The 26,548-nt window shown below is 36.1% G+C and overlaps 1 protein-coding gene across 1 annotated transcript; it reads left to right on the top strand.

Annotated features, from left to right (window-relative positions):
- The first annotated feature begins 20,279 nt into the window (after window positions 1-20,279).
- On the top strand, window positions 20,280-21,389 carry LOC145624864 (uncharacterized). Its single transcript, XM_081677948.1, has one exon. The coding sequence runs from the start codon at window positions 20,280-20,282 to the stop codon at window positions 21,387-21,389; it is 1,110 nt and encodes a 369-aa protein (XP_081534074.1).
- Window positions 21,390-26,548: the final 5,159 nt, after the last annotated feature.

Genomic DNA, 26,548 nt, shown 5'->3' with positions numbered 1-26,548 from the left:
AACACGTTAGCAACACCACTCTAGCCAACTGAGCATACAATACGAATACAAGAGCCCTGCACGTTTGATTATAGTCATATATCAAGGATAAACGAAGATACGCATATACTCCATATTATGCATAATTATTAATCGATTTCCCTAGATTGGTGTAGATATATAAATATGTATGCAAGTTGGATTAAATAAGTTATACTTCATAACAACCGATAATTTGTTTGAAAAATTTTGATGCACTATGATTCAATGTGCCTAACTTGTATTGTTTTTTTTTTTCAGTGCTATAGTTTGTATTAATAAAGTCACTATTCGTTACAAGTTCTTTGCATAATTCTATTATTTATTTGGATAGTTGAATTCATAAATCAATAGTTTTGGATAATCACGCTTACTTTTGTAATTGATTAAATAAATGACATAATTATTGGCCTTATATTTTGCTGTCATAGGATTATTTGTTTTTATCATTCATGGCTACTTTGCATCTTTATATTTACTTTTACAATTTTATAAATTTGATTATATATTGATGATCATATACCCGTGTCATATGCGTATATCATTGTATGTATTTGCAATTCGTTGTTTGTTTATTTGATCACATACCTTTTATCGATCAACTCTTAATTATCTTTTGTGATTTTATTTATCAATATCAATCATATTTTTGCGTCATCAATTCTTTACGCCAATGGCTCGATAATATTACAAATTAAATCTTTTAATTTACTTATAATTTACTTATTGTTTGATTAATGATTTGTATGGTTATATCAATTACCCGTTAGTTATGGGTTTGGTGTTTTAATGAATTAACAAATTAGTCAGACCCTTCTTGAATTGAATTCTTTCTCAGGTTAAAAGTTTATAATCCATAATTCTATTATTAAAGAACATGCATTTTCTTCGTTTTATTTAATAACTTATTATACCTTGAATGACCATTACACGCCAATTCTTTTTAAGCCAAAAACTTTAATGAGCTAACATTATTGAATGAATAACCATGGAATTTTGTTTCATATTAAAGTTTGACGATGAAATATAGGTCCTGCAATATTATTGTACGTATTGAGTTTTAGAGTCAAACTAGTTTGAGGCCCGGGCGATGCCCCGGGTCATTTTTTTGTATATAAAAAACTATATTAAATTGTTTTTAAAAAATAACTTTAATACATTAAAGTGAAATCTATTGATGGTTTTATAATTTTTGTAAAAAAAAATCTTTTTTATTTTAAATTTTATTGAACATTAACAAAATTCATTATCATATTAGCTTGTTTTATCTGTTAAATGAATGAGCAAACGAAAGAATGAGGATTAAAAAATTAGAATTTATGAACATTAATTTTTTGTGAGGAAAAATTAAGGATTAGTTTTAATATGACATGAATCACATGACCCCACAACATTTATCAATTCATGACGACACGTGGCAAAAATGATGATACATGGCAAAAATGATGACACGTGGCATGATTACAATTCTTGCCTTGGGTTTTAATATATATATAGATATAGATGTTTACGATGCTATGTTCTATTATGATAAGTTAGGCAACTAGAATGATAAGCTAGGATAATGCTATGTATATTATATTAATTGAGATTTCATGTTTGTTATGATATATAGTTTACTTAAATTAGTTGTGGTTTCATGAACATTAATTCTCTCTAGATAGAATAGTATAATTATCTTCTTGGTAAAGTTTTTATATACATAGCTATATAGCTGTCAAATATTAACTTGCAAAATTTGAGATCTTTTTACGCCAATACTTAGCTTGAACTTTGTTTTGATCGAAACTTGGCATATACGAAGTACATATTTATTATACTGTCTTAGTTCCTAATATCATTGAATCACGTCAAACTCTGCAAAACTCGAATTTGTTGCCGCTCTTGATATTACTAGAATCAACAGTTGAAATACACTTAGATGCAAAAGGACTTGGTGATACCACGAATAATGCTAGTATTTAGTTGACGTTGAATTTAAGCTGTAGTTTGCATTGTGATGAGCTGATAATAATGACTATTACATGGATACTTGTAATTCCGCATGAAATAGGTAAGACAAGTTGTGTACTACTACTATTAACTTACATGTTAATGCTCTATATAAAATGGCATGCATATTCGTCTCTCCCTTTTTTTTTTTTTTTTTGGACTAAGTTTCAGATTTCGTCCATGTATATGTGTATTATAATTAATCTTAACTTTGTATCATAGTCATAGATTAATATTTTTATAAGTTCATAATATTATGAAGTTTACTATATACATTATGTTGATGATATGTAATTAAATTCGATTACGGGGCGTTTGGTTGGGGGTAATAATCAAAGGGAAAGGGAATGAACGGGGCTCATTCCCTTTGTTGTTGTTTGTTTGTTTGTTACTTTTTATCATTCCCTTTACCCACTTTTATTTTTTAGTTTACCCAAATATGTTCCACACTGATTCTCTACCCCTTCTAGACTTTTCTATTCTCATTCCCGACTTCATTAGCCATCACACTCTCTCTCCTCTCAAACCCTAAAAAACCCAATAGTCTTCAACCTCTTTGAAGCTCCAGCCACTGGACTACGAGCACCGACGGCGATCTCTGACTGCTCCTGACGAGCTACGACTACCGACGAGGCAGTGACATTCTCCGACCATCTTGCTTCATGTTTTCGTTCTTTTGTATTCATGTTTTATACCTTAATCAAGCTTTTTCTTTTCTTTTTTCATGAATAGTTAAGGAAACTACACTTTATTTCTATTTTTATTGAATTATTGTGTGTAATTGATAGTTATTGTTGTACGTTTGTACAAGGGTTTGGTTTAAATATTTTTTTTTCGGGAAAGACGAACAGTGTTGTTCAATGTTCATGAATTTATCTTTTTTTTTATTATTTTTTTTTTAAAAAAAAAATTCATTTATGTTAGCTGACTATCAATTACCAAAAAAAAAAAAAAAACCAATGTTCAATTTTTTCCAATTTTATATACACCAATGTCCAATTTTTTTTTCATGAATTAACGTGTAGATTTCTGTTAGATACTACATTTTTTTTCATGGTTTTTTAGAAAAAATAAAAAGGATTTTAACAACTGTAGACACCAAATTTTGATCCTACCTTTTTAATTATCACTATTAATTATTTTTTATTACTATAATTATTATTTTCTTTGCAAATAATAATTATTATTTTGCTAATTATTTTTATAAACTTAATGACGTTTGTTTTATTACATAAAACGAAGGAAACGAGTAATAATAATGATTTTTATTCATAATTTCCAAAATACATGTTACAATTTGTACTTCTAAATTACTAAATTACAAAATATTGAAGTACAGCTCACACCACATGCATTATTGCCCTGCTCTACCAAAGTAATTTTCGGGTTTTTACTTGTGGATTAACAAGTAAATTAATATGGCCATTAGGAGGACCAATAGCCCCACAATGTACATGAAATACACCTTTATCATCCTCATGTCTTCCTCAAATGTAAAGACAGACTGATCTTCTTGGTTTTCTTGAAACATGGTGGTTGAGTTTAATGGTGGTTTTTGTTTGATTTTTTCGGGTAAGGAGGAAGATGGAAGAAGATAAGAATTAAGTGGTGAGTGGAGATTTTGGATAAGGGTAATTTCTTTTTATAGTAAAAAGTAAGTATTTTAGACCGTATTTTTGTACGTATATGTATAATAATCGTATAGTATAAAGTACAATTTTTTTTTTTTTTTGTTTCGCCGGGGGAATATGTCATTTTCCTTATAAGCAAGTATCGTTTAACACTTTAGAGTATAGTAAGTATATCAATATGTTCACTTAGACTGTTAGAGTACTTTTTTAGTAAATCTAGTAACTTTTTGTGATTTGTGCACTATCCTATTATATGACCAGTTTACATAAGCTATAAAGTCCACTACTCTAAAGACTCATGTCCAACCAATATAGGGAAATGACAAACATTCCCACACCTAAATGGGTACTATATGTTGTAGTGCTAAAGGGACCTCCTTTTATGTACGCTTGTTATAATGTCTTTGTCTTTTTGTCCCGCGGTTAATATTTGATCTGATAAATATAAGTTCGGACCAAACCCATCGATTTTTTATCTAAGGATAATTGAGTGTTGTATGGATGAGAGTAAAGAGGGATATGTATGGAGGGAATAATTGTACGTATGATTATTAGACGAATAGTATTTGCAGCTAGAAAATAGGATCATGTTTCAATGATATTTTTGCCTTCATGAGAATTCTTATCCCTTTCTGACATTCACGCTTTTTTTTTTCCTTTTTCTTCTTCTTTGTTGTTTTGTTTTTTTGTTTGTTTTTTTTTCTTCTGATTTGTTTCCTCAGTCTAGTTTGTGTATTCTTTCGTCAGTTTTGATAGGCAATTGTCAATAGTGAATTAACATTACTTTTTTTTATCCCCCGCGGTTGATATTGTATCCAATAAATTTCAATTTGGATCAATTGTATCGATATTTATCTGACACTAATTAGAAAAGCTGGATTTCATACGCGTCATGTATTGTATTTTACTATTCGAAACACTATTTGGCACTATGCAAACACTATTTGGCACTATTCCAAATAATAATTTCTGTTATGATAATTTACTTTGCCGACATGAGTATGGCTTCCGTTTTATTTGTTTTTCTGTTGTTTTGATCTAGTTTTGTATCTTTTATCTTTTTTTTTTTTACGACTATGATAAATATAAATTTGTGTTTTAGTAGAGTAAAGTAAGATAAGAGTTCACCTTTTTTTTAAAGGTCATCCGGTCAGGGGAATATATTTTACTCTTGACCACCTTAAATTTATGTTGTATGGCTTAGTATTGTATGATGTATTTTCATGTTGACCATGTCAATCTTATGATTTTATATGATCTACTTTTTTTAGTAAGGGTTATTATTTGAAATGCTCGTATATATAAGGTTTTGTCGTATGTTCAGATGTTCTTGGCTAAATTTATATGTACTATCTAATAAGGGCAGGGATTATTTCTCTTTTTACTTTTTTACTAACTCTGAGATATTTTGTCCAACCCTATTAGTATTGTAACCTAATGTCTTTGTGTATCTTTTAGAGCTGACATATCAGAGCTGACTTTTTATTATAAGTGTTTTTTTTAACACCTTGGTGAGTATAATAGTGACTAATTAAATTTAGGCACTCTTTTATTGTATACCATGTGAGTATTATTTTTTTTTGAGTTATGACACGACTTGGTCATATATATATATATATATATATATATATATATATATATATATATATATATATATATATATATATATATATATATATATATATATATATATATATATATATATATATATATATATATATATATATATATATATATACAAGTATACCATGGCATTTCAGAACTTTTTTATTATGTGAATATTAGAGTTGATTTTATTGCGGTTTTCTTTATATTATTAGTTTAAGCGTTGCAAAACAGATTAGCAAGTTTGTTACATGTAAAACAAGAGAATTTAATATCAAGATTCTCATTATTACCAAAATCTTGATATTTACCAAAGTAATCCTTGAATTTTAACTTATTTACTTTCTTTTATTTACAAATTAACCCCTTTATTTTCCTATAAATACCCCCCTAATTCTCAAGTTTAAAACACACCAAGAATTCTTACAACTTTTCTCTCTAGAAATTCTCCTCTAATCTTTGTTTTAGTTAAAATCACTCTAATTTAGCTTTATTATTAAGTTATTAGCTTATTAAAAAGCAACTTATAATTAAGTTGCTATTTAAGTATTGTTATTACCTTTAATTCCTATAAAAAAAACAAAAAAAAATTTCAAGTTCAAGTATTGTTGTTATTATCTTTGTTAAAAATATTAGTTTAATTGCTTAAGTATTCCTATTCTATCTTAAAACCAAAAAAAAAAAGTTTATTTCTTAAGTTTAGCTTTATTTTTCAAGTTTATTTTCTCTAATCAAAAATAAAAAAAAAAGAGTTCATTAGCTTCATTTTGCTTTAGTTTCTTTAATATATCAAAACTCCAAAAAAAATTACTTAGACTCTTTAATTTCATTTTAACTAAGGAGTGATCATATTTTCATCCTTGTTAAACCAAAGAGGTTATCCAAAAATTGCTACATCTAGCTCAAGGTATTTTCTTCAATCTTTTCTTAATTTCCTTAATTATTATTATTATGCTAACTAATATGTTTGTTTCCATGTGATGTTACCAATAGGGGAAATGATGATATTAGGTGCTAAATTAGCCCTAAATCTTTCATTACTCCACATTAGAAAGCCAAGCCTATTGGTGAGGTGATAGGTTACAAAAGAGGGGGGTAATTGCTTTTTGCATTGCATCTTTTTCTAATGCATTTTAAATATGAAAGGTCAATACATTCATGTGTCTGCCTAAAGAATATTTTTTAGAATGATTTATTTCTTAAAGTGAGCTTAAAAACCTAATGAATTAAGAGTTTATGTAGAGGATGTTCAAGAGTAAGGAATTACTTACCACGTCCCAAAGATGGCCTATGAAAGAACCTTTACGACCAGAATCAGTTCCAGTTCTTTAGCTCAAGTAGTAGAACTTTTCAAGAGCTTTCCAACCATATCTCACAATATTTTTTTCGATTTTTCTATGATTTTTAATGATTTTTTTAGTTCAAACTATCAAAAAGATGAAATATGCACGTTTTTCTCTTAATTGCTTTTTAAAATTTTTATTAATGGTGGTATGAAACCTATATTACACTATATTATATATTTACTTCTTAACTTATGAAGTTTTAATGAAAATGTTTTTAATCTTATTTTAAAGATGATTTTAGAAATAAGAGTTTTAACAAGCCTTAATTCTAAGTGTTATTTTAAGAAACTTTAATCTTATTTTAAAGATGACTTCAGAAATAAGAGTCTTTAATTCTAAATGTTGTTGTTTTAAAATCTTTAACCCTAGTTTTTAAGATACCTTTTGAAATAAATGATGTCTTAAGGACTTTAATTTTTTTTTTAGACTTTAGAAATAAAAGTTTTAACAAATTTTATTTTTCTTTTATAATTTTGTGAACCTTCTTATTTCAAACCCTTTTGTGAACAAGAATGAATCATAACTTTGATTGTTTGTTTTTAATAAGTAATAATAGTTAATATGAGGTTATGGCCTCATTTCCAAACATGAGGTTAAGATTAATTATTTAGTCATATAAGGTTGTAACAATTATCCATCTCCATGAAAGTAAGCTTACATCCCATTATAATTACCCGATGGATTAATTGACAATCAGGTATGATTAAATAGTTTATTGTTCCCTTTTATTTGGAAGTAAGGCCTTGACAGGTGTCGTGTTTTACTTGGCCAATTCCATTAAGCCTAAACACATAACCCTTAAAACTTTACAAAAATTATCCTTGAGTGAATTTAAACACAAAGTGAGATTATATAGTGAACCCTTACAGTTTTGCTCCAAAAAATACCTTGACCCACTAAAAAGTCGTCAATTGGGACGCAATTGTTGAATTGTCTTATTCAAAAGACATTTTTGGTGATCACTAATCGGGGTGATTTTCCTCAACCAAGGTGGTTCATTTTACTTTTATGAGTGAATCTGTCAAAGATCACTAAAATCCCACTTACGAAAATGACATTTATGTCAACAACCCAAATTAAAAAACCCAATGAATTGGTTATTTAAAACATGGCATCTGTCCGAACTACGAAGGTTTTGATCCGTGAGTGAATTCAAAATCTCACTATGATCGGTACGTAGTGCAACTTTGGTGCTCAAACCTACCTTGTATTATTTATTTTTTTATGTGGTTAATATGTCTTAAAACTTGATTTTTGACAATGCAATAGTAAGAGCCCGTTCCATAGAACGGAAGAGAAGACGAGTTCCAGACGTTCGATTCTCTTAACCTAAACCCCGAACCCTGTGCCTTATTTCCTATTATGGAGTTAGTAGTTGATTTTTATTAAGTTTTAATTTCTTAAAATTGACTGTTCTAAAATTCGTCCTTATTCGGATAAAAATAAGGTGGCGACTCTAAGTTTTGTTTATAAGTCTTATCAGACACTTAAGTGGAACCTTTTATAGACTAATTTCTGTCCACTAAAAACTAGGTACCACAGTCTGGCGACTCCACTGGGGAATTTTTTTTTAAATGTGTAGTGGTTTAAACCTGAATTTGCGTTGTTAAGTGTACTCATGTGGTCATTCATAATTCATCAATTGTCACGAGCATGAGCATTTTTTTTCTTTTTTAGGCCGACACCTCTGCCTATTGGTAAGGTCGGATTTAGGCAACAAAATTAATGAATTAAGGGCGTAAACCTACATCTGTGCGCTACTGCAATCGGCTCTGTTAGGAACGTCCACCCTCGGTGTTCACAGTTGGAAGTGATACGAGGCCACTTGGTTAATAATTTCCTCAAAATGGATTGACCTTTAAGAAACATGTGCATCAATACATACATGAAGACTCTACGGTCATTTGTGTTAATGATTCATCCGTGTTGTCATGAAAGTCTTTTTTTTTTCAACAAAAACTTGTATTAAGTGAATTATTTTAGAAAGCTTACTTATGGACCCAAAAATAAACTAAGAGTTATCCTTAGACCTTCCCTCATATGATCTCAAGAGAGTTTAACTTTCTAAGACTACTAACACCACATGTGGTGCATTTTAAGCAATGCCAAAACCTCCCTTTAAAACCTTTTCAACTTAAAGAATGGTTTAATCACTATCTATGAATTAATATATGAGTTAATGTTCTTTTCAAAGGAAAGTCTTATACCCCTCAACACCTTGAAAGTTTTCTTAACCATGTTCATGAAATTGCAGTTTACTTGTTGTTTAGAGACCGAGATATGGATACATGAGCACAAATGTGTATTGGAGGACAACGTTGGGGTTCCATCCGCCAGATTTACTCTAGGAGGTGTGAATCACTAAGTTCTATATATCATCGGCTAAAGTTACAGGGTTTCCTCAAGTCAAAACACAATAACTACACTATGCCGTCTCCTGGGGCTGATATGGGAAAGTATTGTAACTATTGTCATGACTACGGACACAATACAAATGTTTGTAGTGATCTGAGACATGCAGTCCAACAACTCATTGATGATGGGAAAATTCCAATTCCATGATCGTGGACTCCACCTACTCTACGATTTACCGATGCAGATTTGCCGAATGACTACAGTAATGACCGGCCCTTGTCCATTACCTTGGTATCGGATTGTTACAAGGTCTCATGAATTTTGGTAAATAGAGAGTCCACATTCAACATCTGCAGCAAAACGATTCTCAAGAAATTAGGGTGTGAAGACGCTCCTTTAAGACCCTCAAAGAAGGTGGTTAGAACAAGCGATCACACTCTCATGCGGGCAATTGAGGAAATCACCTTACCATTAGGATATCATGATTGGGTTTGTAATGCTGAGTTTCAAGTAATCGACGACTCGGAAAGCCTCACCTTTACCCTGGGAAAATCATGGTTACAACACATAGGGGCAATTGCCTCTACACTCCATCAAAAAGTCAGATTTTCAACCCCGGGCGGCGTAATAACCATTCATGGGGATGCAGTCTTACCGCACACGGCAACCACAATGTGTAATATGGTGAGCTTTGGGGAAGGTTCGACTTCGAGACCAAAGAAGGAGAATTGTGAAAAATCATTATGGGATTTACTATCAAATTCCTCAATGTATCGTGGGGCTTTTAGTGATTATCTCAAAAGAACAATCATAAACGCCTCAACCCCTTTTAGAGATTTGAGGGAAATCTTCAAACTTGATCCGCACCAGGTCAAAGACGATTTGATTAAAAAAGGTTTTATAAATGACTCACTGGATCATGCAATGATATGTCGTAACATCAAGTATTATCATGTTCACATTGATGAAGAATCTTCCATTAATATGTGCCCGTACCATACATTTGTTGATTGGGAATTCGAGGAAGAAGAACTTAAACCTGTAACAATAGATGATTTTTGTAACAACGATTTATATGAAAATGTATGTGGTAAAATTGATGCAATTGTTAAATACAAAGGTGTAAGTTTCACCACAAGTTTCATAATTTGTGATATACCAGTTCCCTATGATATCAAACTTGGTCAGCCTTGGATTTACCAATTTCATCCCCTTATGTTAGTTCAATCGCAAAAGACGCCGGCCTAACTTCGTGAATCCTTGACCTTCCATGATGGCTCTAAGAGTTTAACTTTAAGGCCTGAATCTCCAAATGATAAAAGCCCGCATCCAAAAGTTTCCACTATAGAACGATCCAAGGCCTCTCGCCAAGAAAACACTGCCCCCCATTCTCGTCAAACTAGCCCAGAATTATTATATGATGTGCCTATCCATGAATCAATGTATTCTCAAAACGTATTCAAAACCTTAGACGCTTTTCACTCTTCCTCACGAAAAGGGAAAAATGTCGAACATCACAATATTGATCCAGGACTCACCTTTACAGATAGCGATTTACTTCCTAATCACTATCATAATGAACCACTGCATATCACTCTTCGACACGGTGCAAGTTATATTAATCACATTTTGGTTGACACCGGATCTGATGTTAATCTTTGTTCCTGAGAATACCTGTACGAGATAGGGTACAACGATTTACATATCACTTACCGCTCCATTCTTCTCAGAGGTTTTTACCAATTACCTAGGGAGGTGACGGGCTCTATAGTCTTACCTTTGGTACATGAGAATGCTCTGTTCAGCATAGAGTTTATGGTAGTCGATTTTCGACTCTCATGCAACTTGTTACTAGGGAGACCATGGTTGCACGGGTGTAAAGCAGTCTCGTCTAGCTTACATCAAAAATTAAGAATGAGAGCGTCATGGGGCATCATCACTATATGTGGTGACTATAGCAGGGGAGCCTATGAAGGAGAAAGCTCGTCACAGTATGGTGGTTGGATAAACACCATAAGCACAGCAGGTTATTGCATAGAAAATAATGAAGCTGTTGAAGTAATAAGGCGCCCACCCTTTGCAAAAAGAACAGTATATTTTCCTATTCCGGAGAATGAACGGGACAAGTCAAATTAGATGCCTAACAAGGCAAAGGCCGATGATATCCGAAGAAGGTTTAATTGGCTTTACGACCAAGATATAGCAGTTCCTTGTGAGGGGGTTGAAACATCTGCAAATAAAGTGGCATCTCTTCGAGAAATCATGGAACCTTACATCTTCCTCGACAACATCGACCTTTTTACAACAGAATCGTGCACAGTAGTATGTAAAGCATGGGCATCATGGATCTTGGACAAAGAAGATAACCCTTTCTATGTTGCTAAATGGAAAGCTGCTTGGGAGAAGCGACTTTTGACCGGGGAAATAGATGTATGGTAGTGTCATTTTCATTAAAGTTATTTTTGTAAAAGTTTTTTTTTTCTGCGAACTACGAGTGACTTGATCCCTAAAAAAAATGAAAATAAAAAACGAAAACAAAAAAATCTTGTAACAGGGTACGTAGGCAGCTCGCTTTGAGTACAGTCGCAGAAATTTAAAAGTTGGTTTCCTTATTGTGTCGAACTACGATAGGCCTGATTTCCTGAATCACATTACACTCAACACATTTCTGCACTTAGGAATACGTAGGCAGCCTTCGGGCCCGGCCACTAACAGTTTGTTATTGCTGCAGGATTCACTTATTTATTTATTGATTTATTTATTTATTTTGCTTTCCTTCATCATGAGGTGGAAAATAGACGAAAAAGAACATTAATTCATATTTACATAGTGATATAACCATAACAGTAAATAAAAAAAAATACATAATGCAAAAGTAAAAAAGGCCCTAACTGAATCTCAGGAGACGGTGGAGCTTTGAACACCTCTGTTTGACCCCAAGTAAACCCTTGGCAATGATCAACCATAAGGCAGACTCCTCGAAGCATGTCTTGAGGGGAATGTCGAATACTAACTTCCCAACCACGAGAGCGCATTAGGAGTAGTATGTCGCATAACTTTTGCTCGGTATTTGTTGGGTAGACATCAAGCCTAGACAGAGATGAGATGAAGCGGTTAACGTCCATCACTACTTCTAATTGTTTCACCTCTAGAGAGCGAGCCTTTTGCAATCCATTTTGAAGTAAACAAAGCGAGAAAAAGGAAAAGCTAGGTCCTCTAAGCCTTGAACCAAAACCAAACTTCCAAACATGCCCGGGCTCTCGCAATATATACCCACCTCTACATCCATCTGAGCCATCCGATAAGGCTGCTAGAGATAGAGTATGAGGATCTTCTTATGACCAAGGAGTAGTCGACAATGCCTTAGTTAATCTATCTATTATTATGAAGAGACTCCTTTGACCTATTGACCATAAAGTCTCAGGGAGACGAGACACATAACGCCAATGACGCGGAGGTAGTTTTTGAAGAAAATTCTCCTTAGATTCTCGATAGTTTGAAGGACCACCCATCATCATTGTTAAGTGATTGTAGGTTATGAAGTCTGATATACCCAACCAGGGATGATTAACTGAGCTTTGGGGTAGGCCTCTCCCTTGGCATGAGGAAGTCCCAGAATAAATACTGCGAGGGGTATTGTAAGCCGATATGGCTATTGATCCTTCAGACAATCGAGTGAGTGAAAAGAAACACGTGTCACTCCATAGGAATAGAGTTGATGGGAGAGAATTATGCCCTGCGAGAATACAAGACCTTGTTACATCTATGTTTTCAGAGACCTCCTTGCCAATCGACAAATTAGAGATGAGTAAGACCAAACAGTAGGAATATGGGTTTTGTGTAATAGGGAGATATTATGTAATATTTGACTCGTACAGTACCCACGAGCATCCCAAAACAGTAACTTGAGAGATGAGTACATAGGAAGATTAAAAGGGAAATGTGATGGCAGGTTCGGACTCTCTACGAGTTGGCTAGCGAATGGGAGGTTTTGTTGGATTATAGTAGCTATGATGGGTAAAACGAGTCTTCAGAGAAACGTAGAAATAGAGACATAGCTAGCACCATTGTATCTGCCACAAATAAGGAAAGTGACTCTGGAGAGTTATTTATCTCGAATACCTGGGGTGGACCAGTCACTAGTGCAAGTTTCACTTGAGGAACTGAAGGTGGGATAGCTGTAGAATTTTGATCATAAGGGAGAGAGAGGTTTTCCCTAGAAAATTGAGATGGATGATCTTCTGGCCGTATTGAACTAAGAATCTCGTTGCGTTCTCTTTCTCATAACTCTTGGAGGGAAGAGCGCGAAGTGTCAGAGAAGAAGTGAATTAAATCTCTAACGCGTGAGGCATTAGGATCCATAACTTAAATTTAAGCAAAGTAAGCAAAATCTCAAAAGAAAACACTTGAGATTTTAGAGAGAGAAGAAGTTTGGGTGAATAATCCTTGTTCAAGTTTTAGTTTTTTTTTTATAAGCCAATAACCAACGGTGTGTTCAACACGCAAGGAGTGTTCGTAGTAGGGTCCAATATTTTTATTTTATTTTATTTTATTTTTGAGAAAAAAAAACTTTTTTTTTAGAAAAAAAGGGGTGTTCATTTTTCTTTTAAAAAAAATCTTTTATTTACTTCTTTTTTTTTAGCTTGTTGAAGAAGTTTTTTTTTTAATGTTCCCTTTTTACCCAGGAAATCCACCTGGACCCGCACAAGATCTAGGCTTGTCCGGCAAACCTCTTTTCATAGTTTACAATCCGATTCAGTAGCCTTCTCACCGGGTCATTCGACACCAAGGGAAATTCGTTCTCCACCACCAAGCGAAATGTCCGAGATTCCTGGCCATGAAAGTTCGCTAAACCTTGATCCATCCAATGATCTTCGAGGAATGATGTGAGCTATCCTTGATCGTCAAGATACTATGGAACAAACAATACAGAGTTTGTTAAGACAGAGTGCAAGTGCTCCTCCTCCTCACCATGATTCAGAGGTAGCTTCACCATTGCATTTGGATGATGGAAATGGTGATAGAGAAGCTCCTACTAAAATTGAGGAAGATATTCTCAGGCTCAAGGAAGTACTGAAGGGTATGACCAAAGTAGAACCTTGGTTAGATATTCATGGTCTCACCTTATTTCCAAAAGCACGACTGCCACCTGGGTTTAAGATGCCGAATCTCACGAGATTTGATGGTACAGGAAGTCCCACCAATTTCTTAAAATTATACGTAGGGGCTATGAGTCCTTGGGGTGTTGATGAACCTTTAATGGCACAATTGTTTCAGCAATATTTAGATGGGGCTGCCGCTCATTGGTTTCTTAATCTGGAAAATTCAAAGAAAACTTTGTGGGCCGATATTGTGCGAGAATTTTCTAGCCAATACAAATAAAATGAAGAGATCGATGTGACAAGGAGGGATTTGGAGACAACTGCACAAAATCCTAATGAGACGTTTTCCGCCTTCATTACTAGATGGAGAAACAAGGCTGCAAAGATGGTGAATAGGCCGAACGAGGAAGAACAATTACAAATGATAGTGAAGAATCTTCTTCCCGTCTATCAAGGACGAATGGCTTTCCAGTATTTTCCGTCATTTAAAGCCCTCATATCAACAGGAACTTTGGTAGAGGATGCCATAAAAAACGGAGATATCAAAAAGGATGAAGGGAGCAGCAGTAACACCTCTTACAATCCTAAGTTTGGGGGGAATAGGATAACCAATAACAACGACTCAATACCCTCAAAACCAACAAACTTGATACACAATATCGGCGCCGCACCAGCATTCCAACTCAGGCCACAGAGGAATTTTTCTCCTTTGAACATGACCTATGCTCAAGCTTTCTCCAAACTAAAAAAGGCCAACCTTGTTCAACCTTTAAACCCAAGGCCACCCCCAAGAAACCCTCCTCCCAGTTACAACCCAGACCAACACTGTGAATTCCATCAAGGGCCTGGGCATGACATTGAAAATTGCACAGCATTCAAGCACTGTATTCAAGATCTAGTAGATGGAGGAAGGCTTTCAGTTGGGGCACCTTCTAATAAATTTAAAAATACACAACCAAGCATCACTAATAATCCTCTCCCCAATCATAAGCCTCCTGTCTCTATAAAAACCATATCCACTACCAATAACTAGATTGATCCAACATTACTAATGGTTCGAAATACCCCTCAAATGTATGAGATGCCATTATCCGGAAATTATGTGTGTGTTGTGTATGATCACTCCACTCAGCAAAAGGTCAAGCTTGTGCCATGCAAAGGTTTTGATGTCATATTCAATATAGATTCGTTCTCCGATGTCTGCGCCACTATAGGATATGATGGGGCATTTTGCCTAATAGATGATGAAGAGGATGCTCTCTCGTTGTTGTCAATGGCTGAGAAAAATGTTGGGGCACACCTTAGTACCCCTAGTAATTTTCAATGTCCGATCTATCTTGATGATCTTAGTGATGATGAAGATCTACATGTGGCCCATTTGACTCGTGCAGGTCGTCATTTTAAACCTTCATATCTTGAAGATGAGAACCCTGTGGAAGCCCTGAGAAGGAACTAGTAGAGGTGAATAAGGAAGAAGATGATGCTATTAAGCGCATGAAGGAGGTTAATGAAAATGTTTCTATATGGAAGTTACTGACTCATTCTCAACCTCATTGGGCCGCTGTTCTGAGACATCTCAATGAAGTTTCAATTGATGCATCCATAACACCGGATCAAATGGTAGGACTTATTCATGGAGCCAACCGCACTTTAATGTTTACCGACGATGATCTCCCAGAAAGTGTCAACCATAACAACTCTTTGCACATAACTGTGAAGTGTCATGGGTGGACAATACCCCGGGTACTTATTGACAATGGTTCATCCATCAACGTATGTCCTTATCGAGTTATGACAAAGCTCGGTTATCAAAAAGAAGAATTGACACCTTCAAGACAGGTTGTTAGGGCTTATGACAATGCCAAAAGGGACGTTTTGGGGTCAATTGAGTTACTTTTGGAATATGGACCAGTGGCTAGAAATGTTGAATTTGTGGTAATTTATATTGAAGCGTGCTTTAACCTTTTGCTCGGTAGACCTTGGCTTCATGAGAATAGGGCGGTAGCCTCTACCTTACACCAAAAGGTGAAGGTGCTCACAGATCATGGTGCAGTGACACTTGTGGGTAATCTAGAAGTTATGAATGTTTCAAGTGTTGGAAAATCAGTGCTCCATTTAGATGAAGAAGAGGGTAGTCTATTAGATGGATTCACTATTCATAATATTGGATTTGATTCAAGTAGCTCATGGAAAGAAGAAGAAGAAATGGAGGAAGATCTGGAAGAGGACTTAGAGGAAGACGAAGAAACTGAGGAAGATCCGAAAGAAGAAACTGAGGAAGATCCAGAAGAAGAGCTTCAAGAAAATGACGATGATTCTGAGGTTAATCCCCAAGGAGCTAGAGATGGAATAAACTGGTCCAATGAAGATGGGGTAGAAGAGGAGCCTAAAACTCCAAAAGACAACGATCCTTGTTTTAGAGGAGAGTCTTGGACAAGTAATTCCAACATGATGAGGGGTCTCGGAAGAGGTCTAGGGCCGAGGATTTTAATTTGGATTTTGATGTCCTGTGTTATAGAAGGTTGGTATACCCGGAGGAGTTAATTCTTTTCCCTAACTACAGGCATGTAGATCGTTATCTTAATCTTCCTCAGTTTGAGAAGTTCAATGGGTTGGGAGATCCTATTCTCCATTTATACAACTTTGTGAACACCTTATACCCTTTAAATGTTCCAGAAGAACATTTTCCTATGTTGTTTAATAGAAGTCTGGGTGGATCCGCGTTATCCTGGTATTATACCTTAGGGGTAACAAGTAAAGGCTCTTGGGGAGAAATAGCTCAAGCATTCAGTGACTGGGCATTTGAATTTCGACAGACTGACACCGAAAAACTGAAGCTAGTGAATATGGAGCAAAGTGACCAGGAATTATTTTCACATCTCTTTTCAAGATGTTCTTACATTCGGGCTCGACTTCGTTTTCCCATAACTAATCGGGAGTTTATGTTGATATTGCTAAGAAAGTTAAATGATTTTTATTATCAACATATGGTCTCCATCAAATACGCCGATCTCTCGCACATGGAGAGACATGGTTACAAAATTGATGCCTATCGACTACAGGAAAGAAGGCATAAGGTGCACCCTCAAGGTGAAAGAGCTAACAGGAAGATATTCACTCGAATCGACGAACCATTGAGTGTGGTGTACGATCGTTTGAGAAAAAAGGGTATTCTTCGGGCAAAAAGCTATGTGTATTCGTTACCACCACATGGGACCGATATGAGACAATATTGCAGTTATTGTCATCTACATGGGCATAGAACCGATACTTGTTACGACCTTAAATGTGCAATCCAGGATCTTATTGATCGTGGGATCATCACTCCGGCCCATCCTAAGTCTAGCGTACCAGAGACAAGCCCGGCACAGCCACGGGCCTCTCAAGCTGATTTGTTCCTTTAACTACTCGAAGAAGGTCGTATCAAGCCGCTACCTCGTCGAGCAGGAGCTGATCCTGTTGGACCAAATCTCAACAAATATTGTCACTATCATCAGTTACATGGCCATGATACTAACGAATGTCACGCCCTCCGTTGGTGTATAAAGCGCACAATTGGAATTTCCTGCCCGAATCAGAAAGTGTCCATAAATTCCCTTTCCCTTTGGACACACGAAGATGATCCCACTCTTTTGATTGCTCGTCACTACTCGGACTACGAGAAAGATTGTTGAAAACCTTGAAGCCTAAGGAATCTATACATGGGAAAGGAAGCATCTACAACGACATGGTGACCTCTATCTTACCCTCCATCAAGAAGGATGAATAAAAGGGGTAGTATGAGCACTGTAAACCAAGCATATTTTTTCCTCTTTATGTTTTCTTTTGGTACAAAGAACTACGTACAGCTTGATCCCCTAAAACACTATTTCATGATCATACACAAAATTGTACTTGCACGCACATTGTTATTGGGGTACGTAGGCAACTCTGATCGAGTGCAGCTGTTTCAAAAAAAAAAAACCTCCTTCTTCCGTTTTGAACTACGACGGGTCTGATTCTCAAAAAAAAAAGAGAGAAGAAAAAAATGTGAAAATACAAAAAAATCTATCTGGAGATACGTAGGCAGCCTTATGGTGCGACCCGAAATAATTAAAAAGTTTTTTTTTGGGAATGAACACCCCACTAACTTATCTAACTTAATAGACGCCCTTTAAATTTTTACCAATTTTTTTTTTCCGCATGCATTTTTGCATTTATCGTTTACTTTTTTTTTTTAATTAATTTTCAAAAAAAAAAAGGAGGAAATCCTAATCTTCAGTATGAAATGTTTAGGTATCCTTTGCCAACCAATGACCAACCAAACTCGAAAATCTACTCTACCCTCGGATTCCATTCAAGAAATCCAAGATCCAATACCCCAAACACTTACTAGAGGACTTCAATTGATGTTGAAAATGGGTTATGTTCCAGGAGCTGGTTTAGGACGAAACGGTGAAGGCATGAGGGACCCAATCCCAATAATCGATAAGCGAAATCGTCATGGTTTGGGCTTCGATGAGAACATGGGTTCTAAGGTTATGAAAAGAAGTCTCTCACTTTGAATGGGCAATTCGTGTTGCAAAATGACACTGAGCCATTTTATGAGTTTCCTGAACCTTGGTATGACTTGGATAAAGAGAAAATTCTCCATGGGTTAGAAATTTTCTTTGCAGAAGCAAGGAATGAATAATTTATTAAGAAATGGTTTGATAAGAAACCAATATTTAAGAAAGATTTTGATTGGGCTGACCGTCTAAAACAAGGAGTTCTAAGAGGCTTGTTTTCATCAATTTCTGATTATGAAGTCCGATTGGATCCCATTACGCTTATTACTCCAATAAAAACAGAAGTTGAAAACAATATCCGATCCGAAACTCGAGAACAATTCCCTTTTTTCCCTAAACTATATCCTTTTTCAATCCTCTATCTCAGACGGTTATGAAACCGATAGCTCATCATCCAGCCAATCATTTATCCATACACTGCCTGATATCCCATATCATGAAGATATCGATAAAATTACTTGTAAACATATTTGCGTACAAGAAATTGATCTTGATCATGAAGCATTTTCTAATAATGAACTTTTAAATGAACCTAAATCATGTGTGACACCCATGGAAGAGTCTATAACTGTAAGCATAGGTACGGATAATGATGTAAAAGAAGTCAAGATAGGATCCTCCATTTCCCTCGATGAACAAAATGAATTTGTTATTTTACTTAAAGAATATGTGGATGTGTTTGCATGGTCTTATGCTGATATGCCTGGTGTCGATCGTAGCATTGCTGAACATTGTATACCACTTTATCCCGATAGCAAGCCAAAGCAACAAAAGCTTCGTAGAATGAAACCGGAAGTTAGTCTCAAAGTTAAGGAGGAAATTCAAAAGCAGCTTGATGCTAACTTCATCAAACCAATTAAGCATCCGGAATGGCTGGCGAATGTGGTGGTAGTGCCCAAAAAAGATGGAAGGGTCAGAGTGTGCATTGATTTTAGGGATTTAAATTCAGCATCACCAAAAGGCTATTTTCCTTTGCCCCACATTGATGTTCTGGTTGATAACACTGCTAGACACGCCATGTTCTCATTCATGGACGGATTCTCGGGATATAATCAGGTACTTATGTCAGAAGAGGACATGTCCAAAACTTCTTTTATTACCCCATGGGGAATCTTTTGTTATAGAGCAATGCCCTTTGGATTAAAGAATGCTGGGGCAACCTATCAACGGGCGGCAACGACGATTTTGCATGACCTTATCCAAGATATTGTGGAGGTTTATGTTGATGACATGATTGTCAAAAGTCATGATCGTGAAACGCACCTTGATGCTTTAAAATCATTCTTCGATAGAATTAGGAAATACAATATGAGATTGAATCCTCAGAAATGTGTATTTGGAGTAACTTCGGGAAAACTTCTAGGCTTCATCGTAAGTCAAGACGGAATTAAGGTTGATTCTGACAAGTTAAAGGCCATACAAGAGCTTCCTCCGCCAAGGACGGAAAAGGAGATTCGGGGATTTCTTGGTAGAATTCAATATATTAGTAGGTTCATATCGCAATTGACAACCCGGTGTGAACCTATATTCAAGTTACTTAAGAAAAATGTTCCTACAAAATGGAATGACGAATGTCAAGCCTCATTTGATTCAATGAAATAATACCTCTCCAATCCTCCGGTTTTAATGCCACCGAAACCAGAGCAGCCCTTGATATTATATCTTACTATTACGGAAACAGCCATGGGAGCTCTTTTGGCACAATACCAAGAGGGTACAAGGAAGGAAATAGCTATCTACTACCTCAGTAAAAAGTTCTTTGAGTATGAAACTAGATACACTCCTTTAGAAAGAGCTTGCATTGCCCTTATTTACGCGACAAAGAAGCTTCGACATTATTTGCAAGCACATACTACTTATCTGGTTTCGAGGTTAGATCCAATCAAGTACATTTTTGAGAAGCCAATCTTGAGTGAAAGAATAGCAAGGTGGCATGCGATATTGTCAGAATTTGACATTCAGTGCGTGAATCAAAAGTCTGTCAAAGGGAGGGCTATATCTGAAGCTTTGGCTGATGGACCTATATCGGGTGATGAATTTGATGATGATTTTCCAGATGAACATATTTTCTGTCTTAGTACGTCACAATGGAAGATGTATTTCGATGGAGCCTCAAATAGAAGGGGAAATGGTGCAGGGGTATTATTGATCGATGATCCTTATGGAGTACATATTCCTTTCGCTGTGAAGCTTAGTTTCCCAACGACGAATAACACGACTGAATATGAAGCCTGCATCTATGGAATTAAAGCGGCATTAGCAGCTGGTGCAAAAAATCTCACAGTATACGGTGATTCTTATCTCATAATTTCCCAGACTATTGGAGCTTGGAAAGTTCGGGACGAAAGGTTGCAAATGTACACGGAGTATCTTCAACAATTTATCCCATTCTTTGAAGAAATAGAGTTCAAACATCTCCCTCGCGAACAAAACAGTTTCACCGATGCTTTGGCAAATCTGGCGGTAAATTTAACTTGGGACGATGATGTGAAGGTACAGTCGGTAACAATTGTAGAAAAAGAAATTCCAGTGGTTAATTTTAAACCAACAATTGCTTTATTAACCCAAGAAGATGATGAGGATGTTTGGTATACTGATGTTAAGAAGTATTTAATCAACGGAGAATATCCTGAAGGAAGTCACAAGAAGGATCAATTGGCTATTCGAAGGCTGGCTTCTCATTTCACAATATTGAAAGGTTTGTTGTATCATAAGAGTTTCGATGGAAATTTGCAATTATGCATCGATGGGGATCAGACACAAAGGATCATGGAAGAGGTACATGGAGGATAATGTGGGCCTCACATGAATGGACGAATGCTTGCTCGGAAGATTCTGCGAGCAGGGTATTATTGGACCACTTTGGAAAGTGATTGCATCCATTTCGTACGAACATGCAAAAGATGTCAGCTATTTGCAAACCTTAATCATATGCCGCCAGTTAGCCTGAATAATTTTACTTCTCCATGGCCTTTTTCCAGCTGGGGCATAGATATCATTGGGCAAATACATCCGAAAGTTTCGAACGGGCATCAATATATATTGGTTTCTGTCGATTATTTTTCGAAATGGGTGGAGGCATCATCATATTCGAAACTAGGGGCAAAACAAGTTTCAAAATTTGTAATCAATAATATTATATGTTGGTATGGGGTACCTTTTGAAATTATTTCCGACAATGGTTCGCAATTTGAAGGCCATCTCAAAGAAACCCTTGAGAAGTATAAAATCAGACATCACCAATCATCACCATATCGTCCTCAAACCAATGGAGTTGTAGAAGCAGCTAACAAAACCATCAAGACGATAATCGCCAAGATGACAGATAGGGCTCGAGAATGGCCCGATAAACTTCCCTATGCACTTTGGGGATACAGAATTTCCATTCGAACACCAACTGGGACTACTCCATATTCTTTGGTATATGGAATGGATCCGCTTCTTCCAATCGAAATGGAGATTCAATGGCTTCGCGTAATGAATGAAAGCGAGATATCTAAAGAACAATGGTTTAAAGAACGATATGATGAACTTTCTTTGGCAAGTGAACGAAGGTTACAAGCCCTTCAAAACATTCAAATTTATCAAAGACGCATTGCTCGGGCTTTTAATAAAAAGGTCAGGGAAAGGAATATCCAAGAGGGAGATTTGGTACTTAAGGAAAATCGAGCACCGATTCATGATCCACGTGGAAAGTTCAAGCCCAACTGGTCTGGTCCCTTCCTGGTCAAACATCTTACACCAGCAGGAGCAGTAAAATTGATGGATCTTGATGGAAATGAATTTGTTCATTTCACCAACCTTGATAAGTTAAAAAAGTATTATGCTTGATTAGTACGGTGTTGTATTTATGGGATTCGCAAAAAAAAAAAAACAAAAAAAAAAAAAACGTGAATCTCCTACTAGCTCTAGATAGTCATGTGTATCATGTTAAAGTTTAGATTTCATTCATGTTTGCATTGCATGCTTAAGAGTCATGTAGAAATATTCATTATTATTAAAAGATCATGATCAAGGCAATACTTAACAAAATATGATTACAACAAACATTTTTTTTTTATTATTATTTGATCATAACACAAACTCTCTCAGTTTTTGGCGAGATTACATCCATTTTTAAACATGGAAACAACAACCACATACACCATACCCAAGAGACCAATGCCTTCGGATACGATTTCTTCTTTTGGAATTGAAAATACGTAAGCAAGGGAAACACAAAATACAAATTATGAAGTACAAATAACGAAATCCCTCTAAGGATTTATTCAAGCATCACCCTCGAGGTCCTCCAACAACCATGTTGTGTAGGACGCGGTTGGAACATCATCTTCGAGGACTGAAAGTGCTGGAAGTGTAGACACCTAAAAATGTCTCCCCAAAACCAAACCCGATGATGAACAACCTTTCACCGCCACTATTGGTCGGGTTCAGTATTTAATCCCGAGAGTGCTTAACAAATCGTATTTTATTAAATTCATATTTTTGAACAGTCCATGGATTAGTCTTGATGTTTGGTAAAAGCATAGTTTTAATTTCAGCCCAAACTTATTAATTAGTTTTAGCCCAAACCTTTTTTATTTTATTGTTTTATTATTTATTTTTGGTCCAAACCTTTTATTTATTTTTATTTAATTATTTTCTTATTTTAGCCCAAATAATAATAAGTCAGAAAAGGCTCGAAATTATCAATCGGCACTTAAAATGCCGAAGGAAATTAGGGTTAAAAAGTATTTAGACGGAAAAACGGGCTGGAATTTCCCGCGCCACGGCAGGTACCTACCGTGTCACGGGAAACCTTCCCGTCTGACGGTGGGATTTCCCGTGACACGGGAAGTCTGTCGTGACACTAAACATTCCGTGTCTTTTCCGCGTAAACCCTTAACGCGTTTTCTATCCCGTTTTCTGAAAATTTCCCGTGTCACACCAAAAGTGTACCGTGTCACGGGAAAGTGTGTCGTCTGACGGTGGAGCTTCCCGTGTCACGGTACAGTTTGCCGTGTCACGTGATACTTTTTTAGGGTTTTTATCATTTTAGGGTTCCGTGTGCTCCCTCAGCACATTTTCCCTATAAATACCCCCTCATTTCTGATGTACGGGGCACCGAGTAATTTTCTGATTTATTCTTCTCTCTTCTATGCTTTAGCCTAAACACTAGCCTACCCTTTTCACTTCAAAATTCCTTCTTCAAGTACTCAAAGGAGTCCATACTTTACTCGTGGTTCTATCCTTAAGCCAAGGCGTGAAAGGTAGAATTGTTTGAGGGTTTGGCCCCAAAATCAACTTTACTTTATTTAATTTAATTTAATTATTGTTTTATTATTTTCTTGAAGTTACTAACTCGTTTATTATTTTGTAGTTGCAAACAAACAGAATCAAAGTAAGAGTCATGCTCCTTTTATTTCTATTATTTTTCTAACGATTTTATGTTGTTGGAATTGTGATTAAATTGGTTTTAATATTAATGTTTATTCTATTATTATTTTTATGATCACTATATTTCATGTTAAAGGGAATATGTAACTGAAAATCACGCCTAATAAGATAATTTGGACAACCGGTTTAGGATCCTTTTTAATCTTGTTGTTTAATTCAAGTGATCACAAATTTTATAGAATTATGTGTGCATTAATATTAAACCGATTTAGTTAAATAATAGTTTGGAGCGAATTGAATTATTGTTTGTATGCCTTTGAGATCACAGGAATGCTTTTCAATATAAGAATCGAGTAGAGGCCAATACGGGCGAATGTGACTCCATGACTCACTTCGTACCATCATCCCCGATCCTCCTTCCGTGGTTCCGAACCATATGGAGTTAGTAATCTCATGGATTATGAATGGGGTGTAACCTTCACGGGTCAATCGTTGTTGCCTATCGTTGTCCCTTATCGTGGTTGCCTTTTTTATGCTCCGTGAACGGTTTACAAGTTCCTTAAAAACTTGTTGGCGGCTCCCTAATTTTTTTGTCCCTAATCGTTGTCCCTAATCTTATATGTCAATTCCCACTTCCTATGAGTGCCAAGCATATTCACAACATGCTTTAATGTAGGCGCACTTCGAGCTACGCCTACAATTTGGCGACTCCACTAGGGAGGATTCTTGATTATTTATCGATTTAAGTGATCGGTATTTAATTAAGATGAGTGGATGAGACTTGAAAGATTCTTGATAAAATATTCCTGTGATTAATGTGGCATTTTTGCATCTACATAGACGTTTTAACGTCGCATTCAGGTCTGTCCCGTAGGAAAAATTGGATAACTTGGTTGCGCGCAAAGGAAAACAGGGCACCAGTCAGATCTTCTGATTGCCGTGCCACGGCAAAATCTGCCGTGTCACGGTACAATGCACCGTCTGACGGTGCACAGTACCGTGGCACGGGAATTTTTGCCGTGTCACGACAGTCCTAAAATCAGTCCGGTGGCTTATTTTCTCTTCGCACAGTCAACTTCCTTCGATTTTTCTGAAAAAACGTATGTGTTCTACATGCGTCTTAGCCCCGGGGAATTTAAGCTCTATCGACCCAAAAACGCTCATGGCAATAAGGGTTCTTCCGAGTTCTTAAATTCACCCAAACCATGGAGTCGAGTTCGATTTCATCACGAACTCGCGGAGCCGCCCGTTGGCATACACCCTCAAGGGAGGCTGCCTTGCTAACGCGTCCAAACTCTTAACCATGGTACCCTTTTGACACCCAAAGCTTGACCAATAGTTGAACATAGATCTTGACTCTAGGTTGCGAACTTTTTTTACATCATCGTGCCTAAATGCTATGTGGTTGTTTGGTGCTAACCTTCATGTGTTTACTCTTTTGTTTAACCCATGACCGAGGGTTTTTATTCTCACATAGTAATTAGTACGGACCTAAAATCGGTTAAAATCTGGAAAAATCACAAAACTGACCTGGAACTGCGCACCGTGTCACGACATGTTCTGCCGCGCCACGGTGAACAGTGCCGTGACACGGGACTGTCTACCGTCTGACGGTAGACTGCACCGTGTCACGACAGTCTGCACCGTGACACGGTGCCCAGGAAAGTGTTCTGTCAGTCTTTTTCGATTTTTGTGCGAATGCTGTGTCCAATTTTGTGTCATGTCTAGCTATACGGTCAAAACACACGTCTATAACCTCACTTAATCACTCACATATCGTGTTCACACACTTTTTTCTTTAAGTCGTGCACCACTTTTTGACCGTATTTTAGGGAAGTCTTGTTTTTGTGTCGTTTTTTTTCGGAGTAAGTCGGATGGTATCCTCCCATATGTTTTTTTTTAAAAAAAAATAAATAAACAAGTAGAGTTTCAAAATTATAGATTTTTAACAAAAAAAAAAAAAATTCTTTTTTCCTTTTTTCTTTTTAATCCGGATGGGTTAAGGTTAAGTTTGGTCATTAAAGGTGTGTTTGTTTTGGTGTCACAGCACTTGGTCAAGAAGCAGGGGTAGATTGTTACGGTTCGAGTCCATACCTCAACAACCTCTTATACCAAAGAGGCGTACAAGGAAACCACCTCAATAATCTCCACAAGATTCATCTCCAGTCTACTTTCAACCAATGGCCACTAAGGAAGACATCGAGAACCTCAATCGGACAATTGAAAGATTGTCTGACATGATGCAAACACTCACCACTAGAGTCAACACTGTAGAACAAGACAATCAAAACAATGTCACTACTGCTGCAATGGACAAGATTAAGGAACAGATGAGCAAGATTTCTGAAGAGTTCACTTATGTGGAACAACCTGTCACCTCTTCGTCCATAAGAGACAAGCTTCCTGAGAATTTTTCCACTGCTGACATTCCCAAATTCAAGCCTACTGATAATCCGCTTTTCCATTTGAAGGCTTTTTCTGCAACTATGGCTCTTGAGGGAGTAGATGTGACACTCTTCCCTACGGTGTTCCTTCTTTCCTTGGAGCATGCCTGTCAACAGTTGTTCTATTCTTTG

This window comes from Chenopodium album, chromosome 3 (genome assembly GCF_948465745.1).
Source record: "Chenopodium album chromosome 3, dcCheAlbu1.1, whole genome shotgun sequence".
NCBI lineage: Eukaryota > Viridiplantae > Streptophyta > Magnoliopsida > Caryophyllales > Amaranthaceae > Chenopodium > Chenopodium album.
Note: the sequence above shows the minus strand (reverse complement) of the source record. Positions and strands in the feature narration are given on the sequence as shown.

Excerpts from the sequence above, each read along its gene's own strand:
- LOC145624864 (XM_081677948.1), top strand. The coding sequence starts at position 20,280 with ATGGGAGCTCTTTTGGCACAATACCAAGAGGGTACAAGGAAGGAAATA.